The sequence below is a fragment of the Podarcis liolepis genome, assembly GCF_965112155.1.
Source record: "Podarcis liolepis genome assembly, chromosome: 1".
NCBI classification, from domain to species: Eukaryota; Metazoa; Chordata; class Lepidosauria; order Squamata; family Lacertidae; genus Podarcis; species Podarcis liolepis.
Window position 1 is genome coordinate 119,124,898 of NC_139554.1, and position 22,193 is coordinate 119,147,090.

A 22,193-nucleotide genomic window follows, 5' to 3' on the forward strand; every position below is an offset into this window, starting at 1 on the left:
GTAACAGGAATATGCCTATATGAGCTTATATAGTTGAGAGTTCGCTGTGGAAGGTTTGTGTACCTGTTTGTGTGTCTGCATGAGATTGCTTGCAAAGTAGTGAGAATCCGTCACCCTGAAAATCAATAAAAAGAATTGGCAAGCAAAGAGAATCTGTCACCCTCATTACATTGTCCAGAGGAGCATCAATAACATCCAAACAGAACGACAGTCTTTCTGCCTTAAAGGCTCTGGGGGGTCAGTTCTCCACAACTGGGCTTTTAGTGAGGTGTTGAGCAAAAGGGACACATGCCAAAGCGCTGACAGCCTTTCTGAAGTCCACGCAGAATGGAAATAAATGGCAGCTTCTGAACCGGCAGTGCCTCAGTTGTCTGAACAGAAAAACTCTTGGCTTTCTTAGCCATTCTTTTCGCTAGGCCTACCTTCTCCTGTTGCTAGGCGACAGCTCACAGTGGCTGTTATTTCTTGAAGGCTTACATAACTGTATGGGAGTGAATTACTATGCTAGATAAAGTGTTCCAGTTCCTGTGAAGATACCAGTCCCCTCTGCAACTCGGTGTTTTGTTTTAAAAATTTGCTCTCTTCTTTGCCCACGCTGATCCACTTGTGTGTCCATAGACCTCTAAACAGATTGTAATCCATCTACAGGTAAAAGTTTTCTATGCCACCTATTGGTTTGTCCCCACTTTTCCTGAAAGTTTGACCATCAATCTCTGTTTTCGGGTTACATTCTTAACTAAAATCTGTTTGGGAAATGTTACAAATTGGACTAGCAAGGCTCTTCTATCATAAAGCAAAGAGGTTGCAACTTGTGAGAAGAAACTTCTATATATGTATACTGAAGGTTGTGGTTGTTGTTTTTCCTGTGATGGAAAATTCTGCTTAAAATGCTGAGCTGAACTGAATTTATGGCCATTAATATAATATCCATAATTAGGTCTTTAATTCCCCAACCCCTGCTCTTCATTGAGGAAAAAAAAATCTGAGTTCAAAAGATAAGGCTGAAAACACGTTTTTCCTGAGCTGGCATCTAGTTGATTTCTCATCAAGCCTTTATTTTCAATGCCCCCCATGTTTCTTCTGTACCATCTAACAACTCATTTATTTTTCAAACCAAAGGAAAGGGCAATCACTGTAGCGCCATAGCTTCCTTGTAATGTTGAAATAAAAGTACTGAAAATTTGTTGTTGTTGTTATAGTCATTAACACTGATATTTTGCAAAGCTCTGGGAAGCTCATGCAACTTCTTCTCTGCTTCTCCCAAGTTGTATTTAACTTGGGTGGAGAGCTACTGGACTTAGAAGACAGATAAAGGTTGTGTACTGGATTTCCCCTTCTCAGCCTTGGAAAGCAACACACATGAGTTGCGTGACTCCATCAAAGTCAGAGATGGCTTGGGAGAAGATGAGAAGGAATCTGCTTCTCTTGTTCATAGTCCTACAGATCTTTTGCAAAATATAGTCCTCTCTAGCTTCTGAAACTCTAATGAGTTGAACAAACAAAATAAAAAGCCTCCATTGATTACATTTCATTATAAAATATATTTGCAATGGGTGGAGACCTTTCCTCCTTTCCCTACATTTCCATTTCCCCCTTTCAACTTACGTAGACAGACATTGCTGGTCTTGAGATTAAGCACAATATATTAAATGCAGGCTTATCTGTTGGAAAATTCCTTTTCTTATGAAGTCCTCATGAACATTTGCCTGCTTTTTAGAATGAATGTCTCACAATAAACACATATAGTATGTGAAATACACAAATTTGCAACCAATTCCCCCTAACATAATGCGTGTTTGTATGCTGTTTTCACTAAAATATATGTTTTTATGCAGACATTACCAAGTATTTGCAGTTTTGTACAGGTTATTTGGTTGTAGAGCGGCATTGCAAAATTGAGATAAGTGCAATTTTCAAAAGACAAGTGCAGTTTGGTTCACATATTGTCTCAGGGAGTGTGAGTTGAGTAGATTTGCATTTAAATGCAATCTGAATCCAATTCTCTGCCTCAAACACATCCCAATTCCTGCTCCCAAACCGCCACTGTAATTTTGCTTGCAGCTGAGAATTGAAGAATGATGTCTTGACAAAGCTAAGGAATCCAAATGTGGAAGGAGCCCAAAACCCTCTTATTTCCTCCATCCCTTCTTAGTTCTCTTAAGTAATTTAGAAAGCATTGGATTTTGCAACTTTTATTTGGAGCTGAGTACAAATATTGGGGATAAAACAGGGTGGGCACTTTTGGGTTCGGTAGATGATTGATTGTGGGTAGAGGTCAGCTGGGTACCATATTTTTTGCTCTATAAGACGCATCAGACCATAAGGCGCACCTAGTTTTTGGAGGAGGAAAACAAGGGAGGGGGGAATCTGAATCCCAGAAGCCAGAACATCAAGAGGGATTGCTGTGCAGCGAAAGCAATGATCCCTCTTGCTGTTCTGGCTTCTGGGATAGCTGTGCAGCCTGCATTCGCTCCATAAGATGCACACACATTTCCCCTTACTTTTTAGGAGGGGAAAAGTGAGTCTTATAGATAAAAAAATACGGTAATTTAGAATGTTTGAATGAAAGCATTGGATTTTGCGACTTTTATTTGGAGCTAAGTACAAATATTGGGGATAAAACAGGGTGGGCACTTTTGGGTTCGGTAGATGATTGATTGTGGGTAGAGGTCAACTGGGTAATTGTTTTGTGAGCAAGGGACTCACCAAGCCTGACAGTAGCTGACAGAGATCACCTAAAATGAAATCATAAATGCTTCCTGTTTACAATCGTTATATTGTTTTCCTAGCTATACGATCAGATAAGGGCTTTAGATTTTGCAAGCTGGGATAGTTTCAAGCTACATCCATAGACGGTGTGAGGAGGCAGTTCACTTGTGTCCATGGAGTTGTATTAGGGAGAGGTTTTGTTGCCTGGACTGATGGAGATCAATGCCTAGTTTGCAGCCATCATTTTGTGCATCATTGCCGCTGATAGAGATGCAACCTCTGGGGTTTGGCTGCCCGTTTACGACAAGGTGACTGATGCCTTTCATGTTTGTCTTGTAAAAAAGCAAACATTTCAGTTGAAGAAAAGGACACAAGCACTGTGCAAATACTCCACAATTCACATGCACTATTGACTGTTAGTAATGTAGCGAGCAAAGATTGACCTCGATGAGATTCATTGCTCCATAAACAGAAGACGTCAAATTAGGACAATAGCCTTGAATTTACAGCTCCTGGCATAGCTGCTGAGGCCTTGAGAGATCACTAAAATTTAAGGGACCTTCCTGAGTTTTATTCGTTTTGGAGGATGGTTTCAACACAGTTTTCTTTAAACCTCCCTTTGTAGAAGTTTTAAGTCAAGCTTTGCAGCTAATTTTGTTACAGGTTTTGTAGATCATCTTGCTCTAGGTTTTCCCCCTCCATTTTCCATTGCTTATTAAGCTCTTTCCGCATACATACCAAGGCAATTTACAAAATGTAAGAAAAACTGATTGACTGCTGCTGTGTGGCCATTTCTGTGCACATTTGATTTATTAGCCTCAGTCTGGCCAGCAGGTGCTTGTTCTGAAGAATAAAGGCTGAATAACTATTGGGGAAATAAAGCATATTTCCAGTTCATGCATTTGATTTGACCCTTCAGAAGTTGTATATGGCTGTTAATAAGCTAACAAAGAAGAATTCATGATGGGGTGTAAACTTAGTAGGGGTTGGGTCTCTAGAGTATCCCTATATCATTTCCAGTTAATATAATTTCTTATTTCTAATTAATTGTACTTCCCATGACTTATCAATGGCAGATTTTGGGTATTAAAATTTCAGCAGTACCCTGTGTGATGCCCACCCCACCTCTTGCCTTCTGTTCTGTCGGGCTGCCCCCTTTGGTACCCTCTCAGCTCAGTGCCCAGTGTGGGCAATCTTCCCTAAACTACACTTCCCTAAATCTACCTCTGGTCTTATTATATAAGGTCATAGGTACTTTGCTAAAGCAGCTAGGGAGAGGGATAACATATGCAGAACCACTTTTGGAGCTAAGAATGGGGAATGTAGATAAAACTGTAGGAGTCATCATTGCTTAAGGTTTAGCGATACGTGTGGGTGAGCGATTTTCAGCGTTCCTCCCTAAACAACTCTGGGCAATCCTCCCCCCAAAAAGCGCAGCAACTTCCCCCCCATTTCCTGAAATTTCAGTCCTCCAAAATAGGGGGCATCTTATACATGGGGGGTGTCTTATATACGGAAAAGTATGGTAAATATAATGCTGTTAGTAAGTTGTTGTTTTTAATGCAGGCGCTTGGTAGCAGCAAAGAGTTCTACCTTCTGGTATTTCTGCAGAAGTTATTGATTCTTTGTCACATAAAGCATATGGACTGGACATAAGCATATGGAGATAAATATGTGTGTGTGTATGACTTGAGTGGGGGCATCTGCCAGAAGCCTCGCTTAAAACTATTGCTGTCTAGAGGATGTAAAAAGTAAAGGTAAAGGTACCCCTGACCATTAGGTCCAGTTGCAAACGACTCTGGGGTTGCGGCGGTCATCTTGCTTTATTGGCCGAGGGAGCTGGTGTACCGCTTCCGGGTCATGTGGCCAGCATGACTAAACCGCTTCTGGCGAACCAGAGCAGCGCACGGAAACGCCGTTTACCTTCCCACCAGAGCGATACCTATTTATCTACTTGTACTTTGACTTGCTTTTGAACTGCTAGGTTGGCAGGAGCTGGGACTGAGCAACGGGAGCTCACCCCATCACAGGGATTCAAACCGCCGACCTTCCGATCGGCAAGCCCTAGGCTCTGTGAAAAGGGCCCAAGAATTACCTCAGTGGCCTTGGGTTGTCTCCAAAGTAGCACAAGTGGAAGACAGCTTGTGCAACAGGTACAGTGGAACCTTGGCTGTTGAAGGCTTCGAAAGCTGAACGCCAACAACCCAGAAGTGAATGCTTCCATTTTCAAATGCGCCTCGGAAGTTGAACGGCTTCTGAGGTGTGTTTCTCCGTTTTTAAAAAAGGAATTTGCCAACCAGCAACTGCACCCCGATTGTTGAACGTTTTGTAAGTCGAACAGTCTTCTGGAAAAGATTGCGTTCAACAACTGAGGTTCCACTGCATTTCTCTTTTCTCTCCCCCCTCCCCCCAGTGGCGACTGAAAAGCTTTTTCAGATTGTGGGGTCAACCTACTGAACACTGGGCTACGTTACACAGAGGGGAGCACCTGAAATTGGGTGAAAGAAACTTGCGCTGCCTGAAATGAAGGCGAAATTGAACAAACCTCCTTGTCTGACAGATGAAGATAAGATGACAATCAGCTGTTCCAAGTAGCAGTCACAAAATCCTTCTGGGCATGCTCAAGTCCTTGGGCACATTTATAATACTACTTAGGATCCCAGTCATCATCCGTCAAAGGTGCTCTGCTCAAGCGAAAAGAAATAATTGCATTGATCAAATGATCATGTCCTCATATTCTGTGTCATTCTGTGTTGAGAAAAATCTACATATACTGCATGGCTTTTTGTGGCTGCCGACACGCTGCATTCGAAGCACAGTTCTGTTTTTCAGAAACAAATTCCAGAAGTTTCATTCTCAAGGCAAAAACCCAAGGCTCCTTAACTAAAGCAATCTATTTTCCTTTTGTATGCTGCCTTCTCCCCCATATTGTTGTGCTATAAAATATGTTGCCAAAATTTGGTTTGAATTATAACAGAGTGGTGCTCAGCATTTCGATGAATCTCTTCAAGGAGTCTACTGATTAAATATGTATAAAAATGGCTATATGCTAAAGAGAAGATTCTCTTGAGATGATCCAATGAACATTTCTGTTCTTACATGGCATGCCAATAAATTGTAGGGAATGTTAACCACGAGCTAAAATGTCCCAAGAAGTTACAATGCAGCTATTTGAAATATCGATGTTATCTGTTTTAAGCCTGACATAAGTCTTAATCATCTGATTTTGTGTAATTATCTAAATAAACTTTGTTGGTGCTTTGGACAACTCCAGCTTTTTAAGTGCAAGATAGAAAATTGTTTTCTTATCTCCATAATGGCACCATGGGTCCCAAACCCTTTTTGTTGTTGCTGTTCTGGAAAATTAATCAACCTGAAACATAAAATGTGGCTTTGAATGCCTCTCAGCATTTGCCTCATTAAGTTGATTCTTTCATTGTGTTGTAAATTCAACAAATTTACAGAATATGAAGGGTCTACAAACAGAATTCCCAAGTCAATAAGCTGGAAAGCACAAGGAGCCATTTTACAGTCTCTCCAGTGGCAATCTGAGTATGATCAGAAGAAATAAAACATGCATGGCAAATGCTGCTGGAAGTTGTCTACTGAGGGGTCACCCACATTTACGTTTTGCCCTACACTTTCTAGGTACAGGTCAGCACTTTCTTGATTTGTGTCCAGTCATTTCCACCTCCCCCACAACTTTCCCTAGGAAAGCCAGCTCTTTAAGGCTGAACCAGAACAAGCAGACGTGTTTTTTTGGAGGGAAAGTGCCAGGGTAGGGAAAAAAGGGCTTGGACAGGGAGTTTTATAGAAATGCAGAGAGAGAGAGAGAAATACCGTATTTTTTGCCCTATAGGATGCACTTTTCCCCCTCCAAAAATGAAGGGGAAATCTGGGTGCGTCCTATGGGGCGAATGCAGGCTTTCGCTGAAGCCTGGAGAGCGAGAGAGGTCTGTGCGCACCGACCCCTCTCGCTCTCCAGGCTTCAGGAAGCTCTGCGCAACCCTCGGGAGACCGGCTCCGAGGGTTGCGCAGAGCTGCCTGCAGTCCCCGGCTCAGCACAGCTCTGCGCGGCCATCGGGAGCGGGGCGCTAAGTCCCGCCCCGCTCCGGATGGCGGCGCAGAGCTGCCTGCAGTCCTGGGATCAGCGCAGCTCTGCGTGGCCACCGGGAGCCGGGGCGAAGTCCCGCCCCGCTCCGGATGGCGGTGCAGAGCTGCCTGCAGTCCCGGGATCAGCGCAATTCTCCCCATTGCCAGCCCCACAAGCTCGGGGGACAGCGGGGAGGCAGAGCGTGCCTTCCCACTGTTCCCCGACCTGGTTCTTCCAGTCTCGCACCTGGGGGGGGGGAAATAATTTTTTTTTCTTTATTTCCCCCCCAAAAAACTAGGTGCGTCCTATGGGCCGGAGCATCCTATGGGGCACAAAATACAGTAAGTGTGGATGAGCCCTGAGAGTTAATGGATGGCAGGGAAGCAGTGCTCCACCATGCCTGAAATTTAGGAAAGTCTGAGCCCAGCTTATGATCTGGGCTGGGGGTGTTCATTGAAAGAGTTTCCAAAAGAATTCAGGCCGCACACCGCCATCTCTGTAGCACCTCATTTTCTGAATCACTTACTTTGAAGTAGCATCTCCAGTTTTATCCGGGTTTGGGAACCGTGCAACTGGTGAGAAACAACATCAGTTATCTATTTTAACGTATTTATCTGCAGCAGTTCATTTAGATAATAAGAGTGATAGGCAGAATGCAAAGGTAAAGTTCTGAAGCATGATAAAATAGAGCATACATAGCCTCTCAGCATAGGTAACTTGTACAACTGATCTTAACATATTAGATAAGGGACGTTTTCCAAGTGAGAGTGTGATTTTACACAGAGTTGGGCTCCAGAACGATTCACTTGGGAAGGCTATCACTTGAATGGTATTAAGTAATAAAAGAACAAGGTGTCTAATTTTGACTCCAATACTTTGGCCACCTCATGAGAAGAGAAGACTCCCTGGAAAAGACCCTGATGTTGGGAAAGATTGAGGGCACAAGAAGAAGGGGATGACAGAGGATGAGATGATTGGACAGTGTTCTCGAAGCTACCAGCAGGAGCTTGCCAAACTGCGGGAGGCAGTGGAAGACAGGAGTGCCTGGTGTGCTCTGGTCCATGGGGTCACGAAGAGTCGGACACGACTAAACAACAACTTTGTGCACTCTTGCAGTTTTATTAAAAGATAACTATAGTGCTGGAGTTTTGCAGTTTGACTTCCGTTTGAGCTTTTCTGTGAAGGCCTTGTTGCAAGAGTAATCTGAACTCATCAACTTCTTTAGCTGTACTTCCAAAAGTTTACTCACTTTTCAAGAGATGCATGGCAAGCTGGCTTTTGCTGCTTCCTTTTCTCCCCCTCTCTCACTTCTTTCAAAGATACAAAATTCTTCTGAAAATCTTTCCCTGAAACTTTATGTGGGATGCCGCACACAGAGCCTGATGCAATTCCCACAGAGGCAAAACAAGTCTGTGTGCATAGATCTCACTCCATTGAATCACCCCCTGGCAACGCCTTCATACTTCACAACGGGCAGAAAACCAAAGTCAGACTGTTCTGCTGCTGTAGTGCACTGTGCTTGGTTGTCTTCTAAAGTTTCACTGAACATCACAGTGATACCTAGTGAATATAATAACTTATAAGTCAAGCCAGAGAAAGAGAAAAATATGGGAACACTGATCTGCTGAACCGGCAAAGAGCAAATGAAAATGTGTGGGTTTCTTGTTTGTTTTTTAAAATGCAACTTAAAGTTACTTTCGATTATAGCAACTACATTTTAATGTATATCATTCTATGGCCACATGGCTAATGCAATATATAAATAAAATAAAATTTAAATTTATAGCAACTACGAAATCATTTAGGTTGCGATTCAGTGTTGGTTATACTCAATGTAGACCCATTGGAAAAACGAGCAGGTCTAATTTAGGCCTAATAATTTCAGTAGAGTAAAACTTCATTGGATACAACTCACTGATGTCATTGAACGTGACTAATGTTGGAAATCATCCATAATATCCTGATTTCAGTATTCAGTGATTTTGGTAAAACAACCACCACCCTTCAATAAATAACTACTGAAGGATTTATTATGCATTGGCACAAGGCATTAAACATTCTAATAATCCTAACAGTGCACAAGTCATGCATCATTCTTTTAATACAAATTACCATACATAATTTAATCAAGGAGCTTAATCTGTGTAACCTTCTGTTTAGCAGATCAGCTATATTAAATAAGGCTTTGTCTGCTTATATACTTATTTATTGCTGGGATAGCTGATTCAAGGCCCTGTAGGACATGTCGCCAAGAACTACTTCTGTAAGAATGACCAATCCATAAAAAACATATCCAATGGTAGCAGAAAGTTGCAGACGCCAGCAGGAAAAGCCTTGCCTGGCCACATGTATCTCATCAGTATTACACTGTTTTCCCTTGTTCACATAAGAAGACCCCACTTTAAGGTCCAGTTAAGGTCCCCAGTGTTAAGTCCAGTCAAAGGCAACCATAGGGTGCAGTGCTCATCTCACTTTTCAGGCCGAGGGAGCCAGCCTTTGTCTCTAGAAAGCTTTCCGGGTCATGTGGCCACCATGACTAAACCACTTCTGGCACAACGGGACACATTGACAAGTGCCAGAGCTCACAGAAATGTTGTTTACCTTCCCGCCAGAGTGGTACATATTTATTTACTTGCACCGGTATACTTTCCAACTGCTAGGTTGGCAGGACCTGGGACAGAGCAACAGGAACTCACTTGGTTGTGTGGATTTGAACCGCCAACCTTCTGGTCATCAAGCCCAAGAGGCTCAGTGGTTTAGACCACAGCACGGCCCGTGTCCCTGCTCTGTAATGTTAGTGGCCCACCCAATCGAGCAACTAGATGCCTCTTCCAACTAGATGCCTTTGGGAGTCCACAAGCAGGGCTTAAGTGCAACAGCACTCTCTTCTGCAGTTTCCAGCAACTGATATGAAGAAGCATATATCCTCTGACCCTGGAGTCAGAGCATAGCTGTCAAGACTAGTAGCCATGGATAGTATTACCCTTCCCCATTTGTCTAAAGTCATCCAAGTTGGTAGTTATCCCTACCTCTTATGTAAACGAATTCCTTAGCTGAACTATGCACTGTGTGCTTTCTTTTGGCTGTCCTGAATGTTCCAACATTCAGCTTGATGGGATTACAGTGGTACCTCGGGTTACAGACGCTTCAGGTTACAGATGCTTCAGGTTACAGACTCCGGTAACCCAGAAATAGTACCTCGGGTTAAGAACTTTGCTTCAGGATGAGAACAGAAATCACGCGGCGGCAGTGGGAGGCCCCATTAGCTAAAGTAGTGCTTCAGGTTAAGAACAGTTTCAGGTTAAGAACGGACCTCCAGAATGAATCAAGTTCTTAACCCTAGGTACCACTGTATTTTGAACTCTAGTTTTACAAGAGAGGGAGAAAAAGCTTTTCCTTATCCACTGTCTTCACACCATGCATAATTGTATACATTTCTATCATGTCTCCCCTTACTTGCATTATCTCTAAACTAAAATTCCCCAGATGTGTTAATGTTGCCTCATGGGGGAGTTGCTGTATTGCCTTGGTCATTTTACTTGCCATTGACTGAACCTTTTCCAACTCTACAATATCCTTGTTGAAGTGAGGTGAGCAGAACTGTACAAAGTGTATAGTTCCAGGTGTGGTCACACCATCAGTTTGTATAATAGCAATATGATATCAGCAGTCCCAACCCCCATATCCTTTCCTAATGATCCAGAGCATGGAATCTGCCTTTTTCACGCATGTAACAAGGTCAACAGCTTCATCGCACTATCTACTATGATCCCAATATCTCATTCCTGGTCAGTCACTGCAAGTCCTGGGACATAGCTGTACAACTGCAAATGCAGTCATACCTTGGATCCCAAACGCCTTGCAAGTCGAACATTTTGGCTCCCGATTGCCGCAAACCCGGAAGTGAGTGTTTCGGTTTGCAAACGTTCTTTGGAACCCAAATGTCTGACGCGGCTCCTGCGGCTACTGATTGGCTGCAGGCACTTCCTGCAGCCAGTTGGAAGCCGTACCTTGGTTTCCGAACATTTTGGAAGTCAAACGGACTTCCGGAACAGATTCTGTTCAACTTCCAAGGTACCACTGTATAAGTATTGGTAGTAATTGTACTCATTGGAATTTTGTTGCTTTGGAGGGCAAGCGACTCTCTACTTAATTTCCAGAGGAGGAGATTAGTGCACAGAAGTCTATGCTGTGTCAAAATTAGATTAATTTCAACAGTGTTGAACAGCAGATTCCGTTCGACGTTCGAAGTACCACTGTATAACGTTTTAAGTGTGTTTTGAGTGCATTATACAAATTTGACACTAGATGGAGATGGTGAGCTTATGGCAAATTCAATGTATTTTTCAAAACACTTAAAAATAAAAGCATTTTCACAGCATTTTTTATGTTTCTAGATTCCACCCAGGTCAGTCACTGCAAGAGCTCTTCACAATCCTTTTGTGTCTCAACCACCCTCAACAATTTAGTATCATCAGCAAACTTGGCTGCTTCACTATTCACTCCTAACTCTAGTTTGATTCTGAGCAAGTTTAAAAAAAACACAGGTCCCTATACTGGTCCTTGGCCGACTCCACATTCTATAACCCTTCATTGAAAAACTGGTGCATTCATTTCTACTCTGTGCTTCATGTTATTTAATCAGTTCCTGATCCTCTCCCCTTATTCCATGACAGATAATCTTATTCAGGAGTCTTTGGTGGAAGTCCAAGTGAAGTATCTCTTAACAAGCTGCATCCACTTCAGTATATATTATAATAAGGCTTCAATGTCTCTCTTCAAATTGTGATGTCACAAGGACGATTCTACAATATTACAAGCTGCTATCAGTTCAGAGCAATTTTCTACCACCCATTTTCTCTCTCTCACACACACACGTCAGATGCCTTCCATATTCCATGCCTCCTGGAATATAATGAACATGCTCAGTTCCTGTTGGAGCTTGGCATCTCCCACCCTTTCCTTTTTAAAAGTTTGCAAACTAATAATTTTCTGCATACCTTGGGAATCCTCCAGTTATACTGAAACATTCAGATTGCTTCTGGGTGGTCTCATGCCACTGCCCTGCTGGTAGACGCGGGACAACTAAATGCACTACAATTTATAGCAATTATACTTTGAACATAGTGTGCTTCTAAATGTTTGATTGCAGTTGTATCCACAATGCTAGAAAGGTCGTCAACAACAACAACAACAACAACAACAACAACAACAACAACAAACATGCAATTCGACAGGTTGCCTTGCTCAACTTACTCTTTTAGCCTAAACAGCTCGGGATGTTAGTAATGTAACTTACAGATAAATGCTTATGAAGTGTGCATTGTTTCCAACTTTTTAGTACTGATTAATATCAACCGTAGGCTGTATCATAGTTCATCAACAGAAGGCAACTTACTATTCGCTTGAAACATTTCTGAGAAATCACCTTTAATTTCAATTACCAGAAACTATGAAATGGATCTCCCCTGCATGGTTTTGCAGTCATTATTGCAAAATTCATGGGGAGTTATGGAAATGTATTACGTTTCCGTTTGGTTCTTGAAAGAAGGGGTGCCTGTGTTTTTTATAAATCACACTGCACCATGGGTTATGTAGTACTTGAGGTTTGAAACCTTTGTAGGGCAACTGTGTGTTTTTTTTAGTTTCTCTGTAGAATTTCAGCATTGGATAATCTAGTTGGGTTGAATATGGTTTTAAAGGAAACAGCATGAAAAGGCAGGAAGGTGGTTTTCGGTGAGTCAGGAAGAAATTTTGAAATAATGTCTTGAGTCTGCCAAAACTGTCAAAACTTGTATATATGAGAGCTGAATTCCACTATCTATGAATTATGGCAGCTGGACAATGGCTGCAGAGCAAAATTCACTCCGTGTGCATCTAGAACAAGACTTTACTACCCAGCTGCCAGGAAATCAGTGTCTTGCTCCATGCTTATGGAATTTGTAAGGCGTGAAATTGCTTTTCCAGGGCGGATCCAGAGCTAATCTTCATAATATGAAACTGTTCCATTAAATGCTTTTTATTCAATTGTCTTTGTTGTAATGTTTTTGTGCTTGCGTATGGGAGCTGCAGTCTCTTAACCTAGCAGTCTCATATCTAGTTAATTAGCTAATATGCAGCATCCCTTTATAAATAAAGCTCTGGTGAGACTGATTTACTAAAATAGTCCTTGGAACGAGGTTTGTTTCTACATTCCGAAGAAGATATTTAATAACATTAAGTTCTGAACATTTAGAAGAGTTGCGATGGTTATTTTGTTTCCATTCCTGAGTTTTAGATAGTGAGACAATTGTTGTGAATGGCTATTGAGCAGAAAGTGTTTTTGCTAAAATAGGAGTTGAAAAGGATGGGCACAGTGGCGTAGCGTGGGTTGTCAGCACCCGGGGCAAGGCAAGTAATTTGCGCCCCCTAACCCGTGGATTTGCGCCCCCTAACCCGTGGATTTGCGCCCCCTAACCCTAACCCCCAGATGTTGCGCCCAGTGCGGCCGCCCCTCCCTGCACCCCCCACGCTACGCCACTGGATGGGCACTTTTGATGTCCAGTATTTATTGGCTCATTCCATATTTTGCTGGCTGTTAGTGCAATAAGGCCATGCCTCAATATGCTAAAAGAGTTAGAAATGAATATGTTTACATATTCATGTAAAAAAAGAACATATTCTTTTTAACTCTTTTAGCATATTGAGGCATGGACTTATTGCTTTATTATTATTATTATTATTGCCCCTATCAAAAGTATGTGTACATTTCTGTTTCTCTTCATATAATTATTTGAAGGCTGCTATCACACCATAACTCTTTTCTTTTAAGCCCCCTTTTAAAAGGTGGCAGAAGATGTTTATATTGTAGCGAAATTTGGCATTGTGACTGTTCAGGCATTTAGCGTAACTGACCTTAAGCTGTTTCACAGCCCGATCCTGCGGATGTTTACTTGGAAATAAATCTAATGGAGATCAAAAGGACATTTCCAAGTCTGTGTTTGTGTTCTTAGGGTCCCTGGGAGTGAGTGTGCCAGGACAACAAGATTCATTGCATGAAGAGAGGGAGATGCAACTTCACATGCCTCCTCTGAAAAGCTGCATAAATATCTGCAGCAAGTGTCCCTCAAAGCTGTGACATGGTGTCCTGTTGTGCCAGAAGTGGTTTAGTCCTGCTGGCCACATGACCTGGAAAGCTGTCTGTGGACAAGCGCTGGCTCCCTCGACCTGAAAGCAAGATGAGCGCTGCAACCCCATAGTCGCCTTGGACTGGACTTAACCGTCCAGGGGTTCTTTACCTTTTTACCTTTTACTGGAGAGGGCAAAAGAGAGGCATTCTGGGGCTCTGCTGAAGGAGACTGTGGATCTGCAGGTTCCACAGCTCACTCATTCTGCTTAAACGGGCGTAGTTTAATTCCTTTCCATTGCAATCAGTGGGAAGGAAACTTAAAAAAAAAATAGAGAACAGGAAAGAACAAAAGAGAAAATATGCTCCCCGCTGCCCAGCCCCAGCAGGAGAGAGGAAAATATGGTTCATCTGTTTTTGATTCTCCCTCCTCTCCCTCATTTGGAGTGCTGTAACTCAGGCTTCCTCAACCTCGGCCCTCCAGATGTTTTTGGCCTACAACTCCCATGATCCCTAGCTGGCAGGACAAGTGGTCAGGGATGATGGGAATTGTAGTCACAAAACACCTGGAGGGCTGAGGTTGAGGAAGCCTGCTTTAACTCTTGTCATTAAGATTTCAGTTTTCCCTTTTCCCCCCCTTAAAAATAAAATAAATTTTCAGCCTCCTACCTTCTTGCCCCTTTTTCTGTTGTGGTTTGTCTTTTAGATTGTACTAAATGTATCTTTGAATCTTGGCTTTTATTGCATGTATTATGCTCTATACAGTGGTACTTTAGGTTACAGACACTTCAGGTTATAGACTCCACTAACCAAGAAATAGTACCTTGGGTTAAGAACTTTGCTTCAGGATGAGAAGAGAAATCACGCTGCGGCAGCAGGAGGCCCCATTAGCTAAAGTGGTACCTCAGGTTAAGAACAGTTTCAGGTTAAGAACAGATCTCCGGAACGAATTAAGTTCTTAACCCAAGATACCACTGTATATTAAAGGTAAAGGTACCCCTGCCCGTACGGGCCAGTCTTGACAGACCCTAGGGTTGTGCGCCCATCTCACTTAAGAGGCCGGGGGCCAGCGCTGTCCGAAGACACTTCCAGGTCACGTGGCCAGCGTGACAAAGCTGCATCTGGCAAGCCAGCACAGCACACGGAAACGCCGTTTACCTCCCCGCCAGTAAGCGGTCCCTATTTATCTACTTGCACCCGGGGGTGCTTTCGAACTGCTAGGTGGGCAGGCGCTGGGACCAAGCAACGGGAGCGCACCCCGCCGCGGGGATTCGAACTGCTGACCTTTCGATCAGCAAGCCCTAGGCGCTGAGGCTTTTACCCACAGCGCCACCCGCGTCCCTCTACCACTGTATATTACAGGACATTATATGCTAGAAAATACACTTATTAGGTGCCTTGTTGTTTTTTGCAACAGGAAAATGCTGTTTCATATTTGATGAGTGTACTTTAACAGAAATGTACAATACAGTGGTACCTCGGGTTAAGTACTTAATTCGTTCCAGTGGTCCGTTCTTAACCTGAAACTGTTCTTAACCTGAAGCACCACTTTAGTTAATGGGGCCTCCTGCTGCCGCCATGCCGCCGGAGCCCGATTTCTGTTCTTATCCTGAAGCAAAGTTCTTAACCTGAAGCACTATTTCTGGGTTAGCGGAGTGTGTAACTTTAAGCATATTTAACCGGAAGCGTATGTAACCCGAGGTACCACTGTAAAGGTTTCCTAGTTACTTTACATGAACATAAGAGTGGGAACCAGTGTCAGGTGACCTTATGGTTCTATGGTAAGCTGGGATATTGCATTCCTTAGAGAGGTCTAATCTTAGACGTTATGTAAACTATTAAGCTAATGAATTCCTGTTATGTGCGTTCTGATTTAATTCACAAGCTTCACAAATTGTACGTTATCACAGTTAAAACGATTCAATAACAATGACTTTTCAATTAAACAAAAATGTGAAAAGTACTCCAGAGGAATAAATTGATTTAGGTGCATGGTAAGTAATTTAATTGCTATTCATTTGAATAAATTTGACACTTCATTTCTTGTTGAGCTGAATGTTACACAGTATACTCTGTTTTGTCCACATCAATGTTTACTGCTTGTTAATAGTTCTCATAATAGTAGCATATCTATACTATATTTACTACAGTAGTACTGGGCTATTACATAGATTGGAGCTAATCAAATGTTCGAGGGAAATTACTACTAATTATTTTGTATTAACCATTCTACGTTAATAAGTATCAGATCTCAAGACATAGTTTCACTGAAAGTTAGCATAAATGCATAGTAGTTACTGGACTAATTTGAACGAAGCATATTTTAAAAACATAATAATGTTTAAATCTCATTATTGGTTGGAAATAAAAATTAGATTTTTTGGTGAAAATAAAAATGTGACTGCAACTGTTAGGAAAATAAAATGACTCAGGTTCTATTTTTTTCTGCAATATTTTTTTGCTATTGTTATATATGTTAAGCAAATTGGTTTTTAGCTGCCTCTGCAGTAATTTTGAGTAAATCAGGAACAATATTTCCTTTAACAATGGTGGCAATATTGAGGTGGATCCAAGAAAAGTTTAGTCTCGTTATCACTTCTGCTGGATCATGACTCGTAGCAAAAGAAATCAGGAATGTGCATTTTGATTTAATAGAAAGAGTGCTTTTATAGACATATGACTATACAATATGAACAGAAATATATGATAGCTATATAGCACATTATAACAAAATTTGGCATCGACTATACAGCAGTATACAGAATAATCCAATAGCTTATTACTTGGAAGTAAATCTAATGGAGAGCAGTACAAAACTCCTTGTAATTGCTGCCTTAAAAAAAAAATAATCATTTTTTTCAACCTAATATACCATAAAATTCAAACTAAGAAAGAAAAAAAGAAAAGCATTTTCATATAACTAGACTGATCTGATTTCAAATATTTTTTCGAATTGTTTGTGACATGAAACTGATACCTGAAAAATCTTATTGGTAAAATTAATGTTTAATTGTATTTTTTTCTAGATTAAATTACACACACTGGGTGATTTCTCATCATGAATCGTGCTTTTAGTAGGAAGAAAGGTAAGCAGTTTGAATTGCATTTATATCAGAGCAGAAAAATGAGGGTAGCACTGAAAAGAGACGCAGACCTCAAAAGTACATAGAAAAGTTATTATTAGAGGACACTGTCCAAGGAGTTTTAAGGAAAGTCTGTTCAAGGGTGATGTGCAATACTGTATCTAAACTAGAACTTTGAAGAACTAAGTGCCACTTCTCCCCATACCCCGAGTGAAGACTCGAAAGACATGTACATCAGAAGGTCGGCGGTTCGAATACCCACGACAGGGTGAGCTCCCGTTGCTCGGTCCCTGCTCCTGCCAACCTAGCAGTTCGAAAGCATGCCAAAAAGTGCAAGTAGATAAATAGGTACCGCCTTGGCAGGAAGGTAAATGGTGTTTTCGTGCGCTGCTCTGGTTTGGCCAGAAGTGGCTTAGTCATGCTGGCCACATGACCCAGAAAAACTGTCTGCGGACAAACGTCGGCTCCCTCGGCCAGTAAAGCGAGATGAGTGCCACAAACCTAGAGTCGTCTGCGATTGGACTTAACTGTCAGAGGTCCTTTACTTTTACCTAGCACTTGTTTTAATGTAGGTTTCATTGTCAACTCAGCATGGAAGATGAGCTGCCCAGCATTCAGCAAGGCAGTCCCTTAAGGTCCCAAGAGCATATGGTTAGATTACTGCAATGCGTTATAAGTAGGGCTGCCTCTGAAGACGGTTCGGAAACTTCAGCCGGTGCAGAATTCAGCGGCCAGAGTGCTGGTTTTGACCTATAAAGCCTTAAGCGGCTCAGGATCGCAATAACTCAAGGACCGCCTCTTTTCATATGAACCTAGCCGGACCCTGAGATCATCTTCTGAGGCCCTCCTTCGTGTATCTAGAGGTACAGAGGGTGGCAACATGAGAACAGGCCTTCTCTGCAGTGGCTCCCCATCTGTGGAATGCTCTCCCCAGGGAAGTTTGCCTGGCACCTTCATTACACACCTTTAGGCGCCAGGCAAAAATGTCCTTTTTTAACCAGGCCTTTGGTTGATCTGATTGACATCCTATGCCCTTTTAAAATGTGGCTCTTTTTTGGGGGGTGTTATTGGGTTATTGGTTTTATTTTGATTTTATATATTGTGATCTTTTTTGTGAACTGCCCTGAGACCTCTGGGAATCATAATAATAATATGATCAAGCACTTCTTTGAACCAGACGCCACTGTGAGGTGGTTGATTAGATGCTCTTCAACTCAAGGTTTCTTCAGGATGCTGCCTAATACTCAAGTACATCTCCAGCCCACTCTAAATGCCCCCAGAAGGAGGCAGCCCAGCCTCAAGAGTGGCACAATTAAGGGCAATAAATAACCAAGATTTCACAATCCCTTTGAGAAGACATTCTACTGAACAACCTTGGACAGTGTGCCCACACTCCATCTGAAGTTTGCCTTTATTTTCACTTTCTAGTCCGTTTTCAATTTCTTGTTTATTACTGTGGAAAAGAAAGTTAACTTTAATTAATCCAGTTCCTTAGTGTGTTGAACTCTGATCCTGGGGCTAAATCCACGAGCTAAAATGAAACATCTGTTTATGTTATTGGGTCTCGTGAATAGTAGCAAACATATCAGTAATTGCTTTTGAACTGCTGTGTTTGTATTTCGATGGGGGTGGGGATCCTTTTATGCTTCATTTTCTTTTCAAAGACTGTAAAATGTTTGAGCAATGAGGAACCATTAGAGTATTTCTGAAAATTTCTTCTTCCGTGTTGCGTAAATCTATAAAGCAGTGGCATTCATTGTGCCTTGTACATACAGCCCATATGGCAAATGCATCTGCTATAGACTAAAAAAATTGACCTCCTACCTGCTCTGACTTTAGAGTGCTGCATCAAATTTGGCCAAAGTATTGAGACAAAGGCCAAAAAAAGAAAATGCTTCTGTTTTTGAAGTATCAGATTACGCTCTTCAACCATAACACTAAACTACAGTGTACTATTATGTGAACGAAATGGAGGCTCAGGCACTAAGACAATCCCTCTCCTCCTCTTGTTGCAACAAAGAGGGAAGCATTCTCTTCATTTCCAAACTTACTGTTGCTTGTGATTATACCCACCAGGGTAACGGTGATTTCTCCAAATAAGCCAACTTCAAATCCCGGTTTACAATCCTTCCATGTTCAGGTAAATCTCAGTTAAAGCTAACCACATAATAAGAATAAAGCTAAAGCGAACCATCATAAAGCTAACCACCGTTTGTTGGAAACAGAAGCAAATGCTCCCGGTATCCTTGCAGCTACACCAAAGGAGGAGAAGGAGGTGGGGAGGGGGAGGGGGCAGGAATGTGCAGTTAATGCTAACCTGTATTCTTAGATCCAAAAACAAATCAGCGCCCTCATTTGAAAATATAAAATCCAGCTATTATCCAAACGTGTCTCCATCCTTACACAAGACACACAGGTTCCTTCATTGGTCTAAGTGCAGACTCTGTGGCCAAATGTAGACCTTTTGAGCTTGAATCCTGCCAAGATGGAAGCAATGTGTGAGACTGGTTCCTGCGTGTGAGAAACTGGCCTGTTCTGCTCAGGGTGGCACCCGCTTCTCAAAGGAGGAGGTCTGCAGTCTGTGGGTGCCTCTGGGTCCAGCTTTCTCACTGAAGGCTCAGGTGGCCTCCATAGCTGTTGTTGTTGTTGTTTTTAGTCATTTAGTTGTGTCTGATTCTTCCTGACCCCATGGACCAGAGCATGCCAGGCACTCCTGTCTTCCACTGCCTCCCGCAGTTTGGTCAAACTCATGCTGGTACTTCGAAAACACTGTCCAACCATCTCGTCCTCTGTTGTCCCCTTCTCCTTGTGCCCTCCATCTTTCCCAACATCAGGGTCTTTTCCAGGGAGTCTTCTCTTCTCATGAGGTGGCCAAAGTACTGGAGCCTCAGCTTCAGGATCTGTCCTTCCAGTGAGCACTCAGGGCTGCTTTGCTTAAGAATGGATAGGTTTGATCTTCTTCATGGATCACTGCCTTGCCGTGGCGAAGGGGCTTGAATAACTCAGAGAAGCTATGAGCTATGCCATGCAGGGCCTCCATAGCTAGACACCCCTTTTACAGATGTTCCTGGACCTCGAGAACCACACCACGGTAGTTCTGGCATTGGTGACTGAAAATTGTTTTAAAATGAGAAGAAAGGTTTTAAAGCACACAAAAAAGAAAAGAGGAGACATTTTCACATACTGCATATTTAGTTTATGGAGTTTTGTGTCATTTGTATTTTTGCCATCAATATGAATGACGTTAAATAAGGATTAGAAAACTTAATGCAGGGTGAGTTTCTTGGTCCTGAATGGTAATCACAGCCAGGAATGCAACCTCCCCATTCAATACCAGATGCCAGGGGATGATCTAACTGGCTTATGGCTACTTGTGCTTAGGCTTTGCTTTGGCTATGGATGAGGATTTAAACAGCGTGTTGAAATTCTGTTGAGTCCTAGGTGATTTATCAGCCACGAATTAATCACGTTGTCCTGTATTCTAGCGTGCTCTCCTTGATTATAAAGATAGCAATGGCAGCCATGATCATATAAAGAGCAAAGTTCAGTGTTGAGACAGCTGTCCCAAAAAGGAGAGCTAGATTGCTTAACATTAGAAGGGAGGCGATGCTCATTTTATGAAGGCAGTAATTGCTTACAGGTGACTAGATCTTGTAACATGGAAGATATTCACAGTGACATTAAATTATAAAGGTTTGAGGTATTGGCCTATTACAGATAGCGCAGTACTGAGAAATTGCAGTCTTATGCAAACCTGAGCCACACAGAACTCAACAGCAAGTTCTAAATGTAATCTCCTGAGGTTATTGCCTATTAAATATTATGGGTTGTGAATAGGTGTGCATCTCCAGACATCCAAGTTAGACCATGATGATTTTTTATATTTTTTATGACAAACATTTGTGAAAATAGAGAAAGTAAAAAGTTTAATGCTCTGGAAGGCATAAGAAAGAAAGTTATAGACATCAGTTGCTTTTGAATGGGCTGGTAATGAAATTGCCAATTTCTAAACATACAGACTCTGTAAAGTGTGGCACATCTTCCTTTTTTAGGGTATGATGGCCACATCTAAGGCAATGGAAGGCAAGAGAGAGAATAAATGGAAGCACTCATTTATTTCCTTTAGGTTGTGAATTATGCCATTGGACTTCCAACGCAGTGTCAGTAGTTCTCATCAGAATTTTGAGAATCAGAACTTTAATGTTTAGTTAGAAACCGTTTCTAGTCTTCCCCTTCGACTCCACTGGTTGACATGTTCTGGGATTCGCAATCAAGGGTATAATCATCTTTCTGGCTTTTTAGTTAGATGAGTGAAGCCCTTTGGAGGATATGGATAGGCTCTCACTATTTAAGCTAAATTCACGTAATTGCAAGATTGGTAAGCACCAGCCCAAGTGTTGCATCGTCTATATAATTTTCCATTTTATTTATCCATAATATATATTGAGGATTTATGGAATCCTCGTGTCGGATATTGGCACAACATATTTTAGAGGAAGTGTACAAAGTACTCAGCCTCCACTTTCATGAATAACATACCGTAATCACCCCCCTTTCTCTGTCATTCTTAGGCTTGACAGATGCACATTCTGAATATTATTGAGAGCACAGAAACATCCTGCACTTCTAGGGCAGAATATTGTTTTCAGGCCATTTGGATGGTTTGGTTCCAGTTATCTGTGTGTGCATATCTGGTGTCACTCATTGGTTATAAAACTGTATAAGAATATGAGTTATTGCTTTGCCCCTTTCTCAAGGGGAACATTGCATCTTGGGTCCCACAAAAGGCCCTGTACCCTAACAGTCATTGGATAATTTTTTTTAATTGAAGTGTAGCACCATAACTGTCATAAGACCTGAGCTTCCTAAGTGAATAGATCAGGCATAAGCAAACTCAGCCCTACAGATATTTTGGGACCACAAATCCCATCATTCCTAGGTAACAGGACCAGTGGTCACGGATGATGGGAGTTGTAGTCCCAAAACATCTGGAGGGCCAAGTTTGCCTATGCCTGGAATATATTGTTCCATTGGCTGAATGAAATCTATAGAAAGTATATATAGAATGGCAACGACTTTTTCTCTCTTGTAGAAACTTTAGGACTTTAGGCCAACTTAGAGAGTAACAGCACTATTTGTTTAGCACAAACATCATGCTTTGGATAGAATATTCAAAGCAGGTCACACCAACCTCAGTCATCTT

The 22,193-nt window shown here is 42.0% G+C and overlaps 1 protein-coding gene across 8 annotated transcripts in view; it reads left to right on the plus strand.

Moving 5' to 3' along the window:
• Positions 1-22,193, plus strand: part of GULP1 (GULP PTB domain containing engulfment adaptor 1) — a 168,396-nt gene that overhangs the window by 72,387 nt on the left and 73,816 nt on the right. For 5 of the 8 annotated variants that reach the window (XM_083470156.1, XM_083470154.1, XM_083470158.1 and 2 more), the window contains exon 3: positions 16,934-16,993. The exons of 1 other annotated variant lie outside the window; for it this stretch is intronic. In XM_083470156.1, the coding sequence (XP_083326282.1) occupies positions 16,966-16,993 (28 nt within the window). In that variant the 5' untranslated portion in view covers positions 16,934-16,965. Of the gene's footprint in view, positions 1-453; positions 649-16,933; positions 16,994-22,193 lie in introns of those variants that run through there. 2 more of the 8 variants (XM_083470155.1, XM_083470160.1) reach the window with 2 other exon arrangements.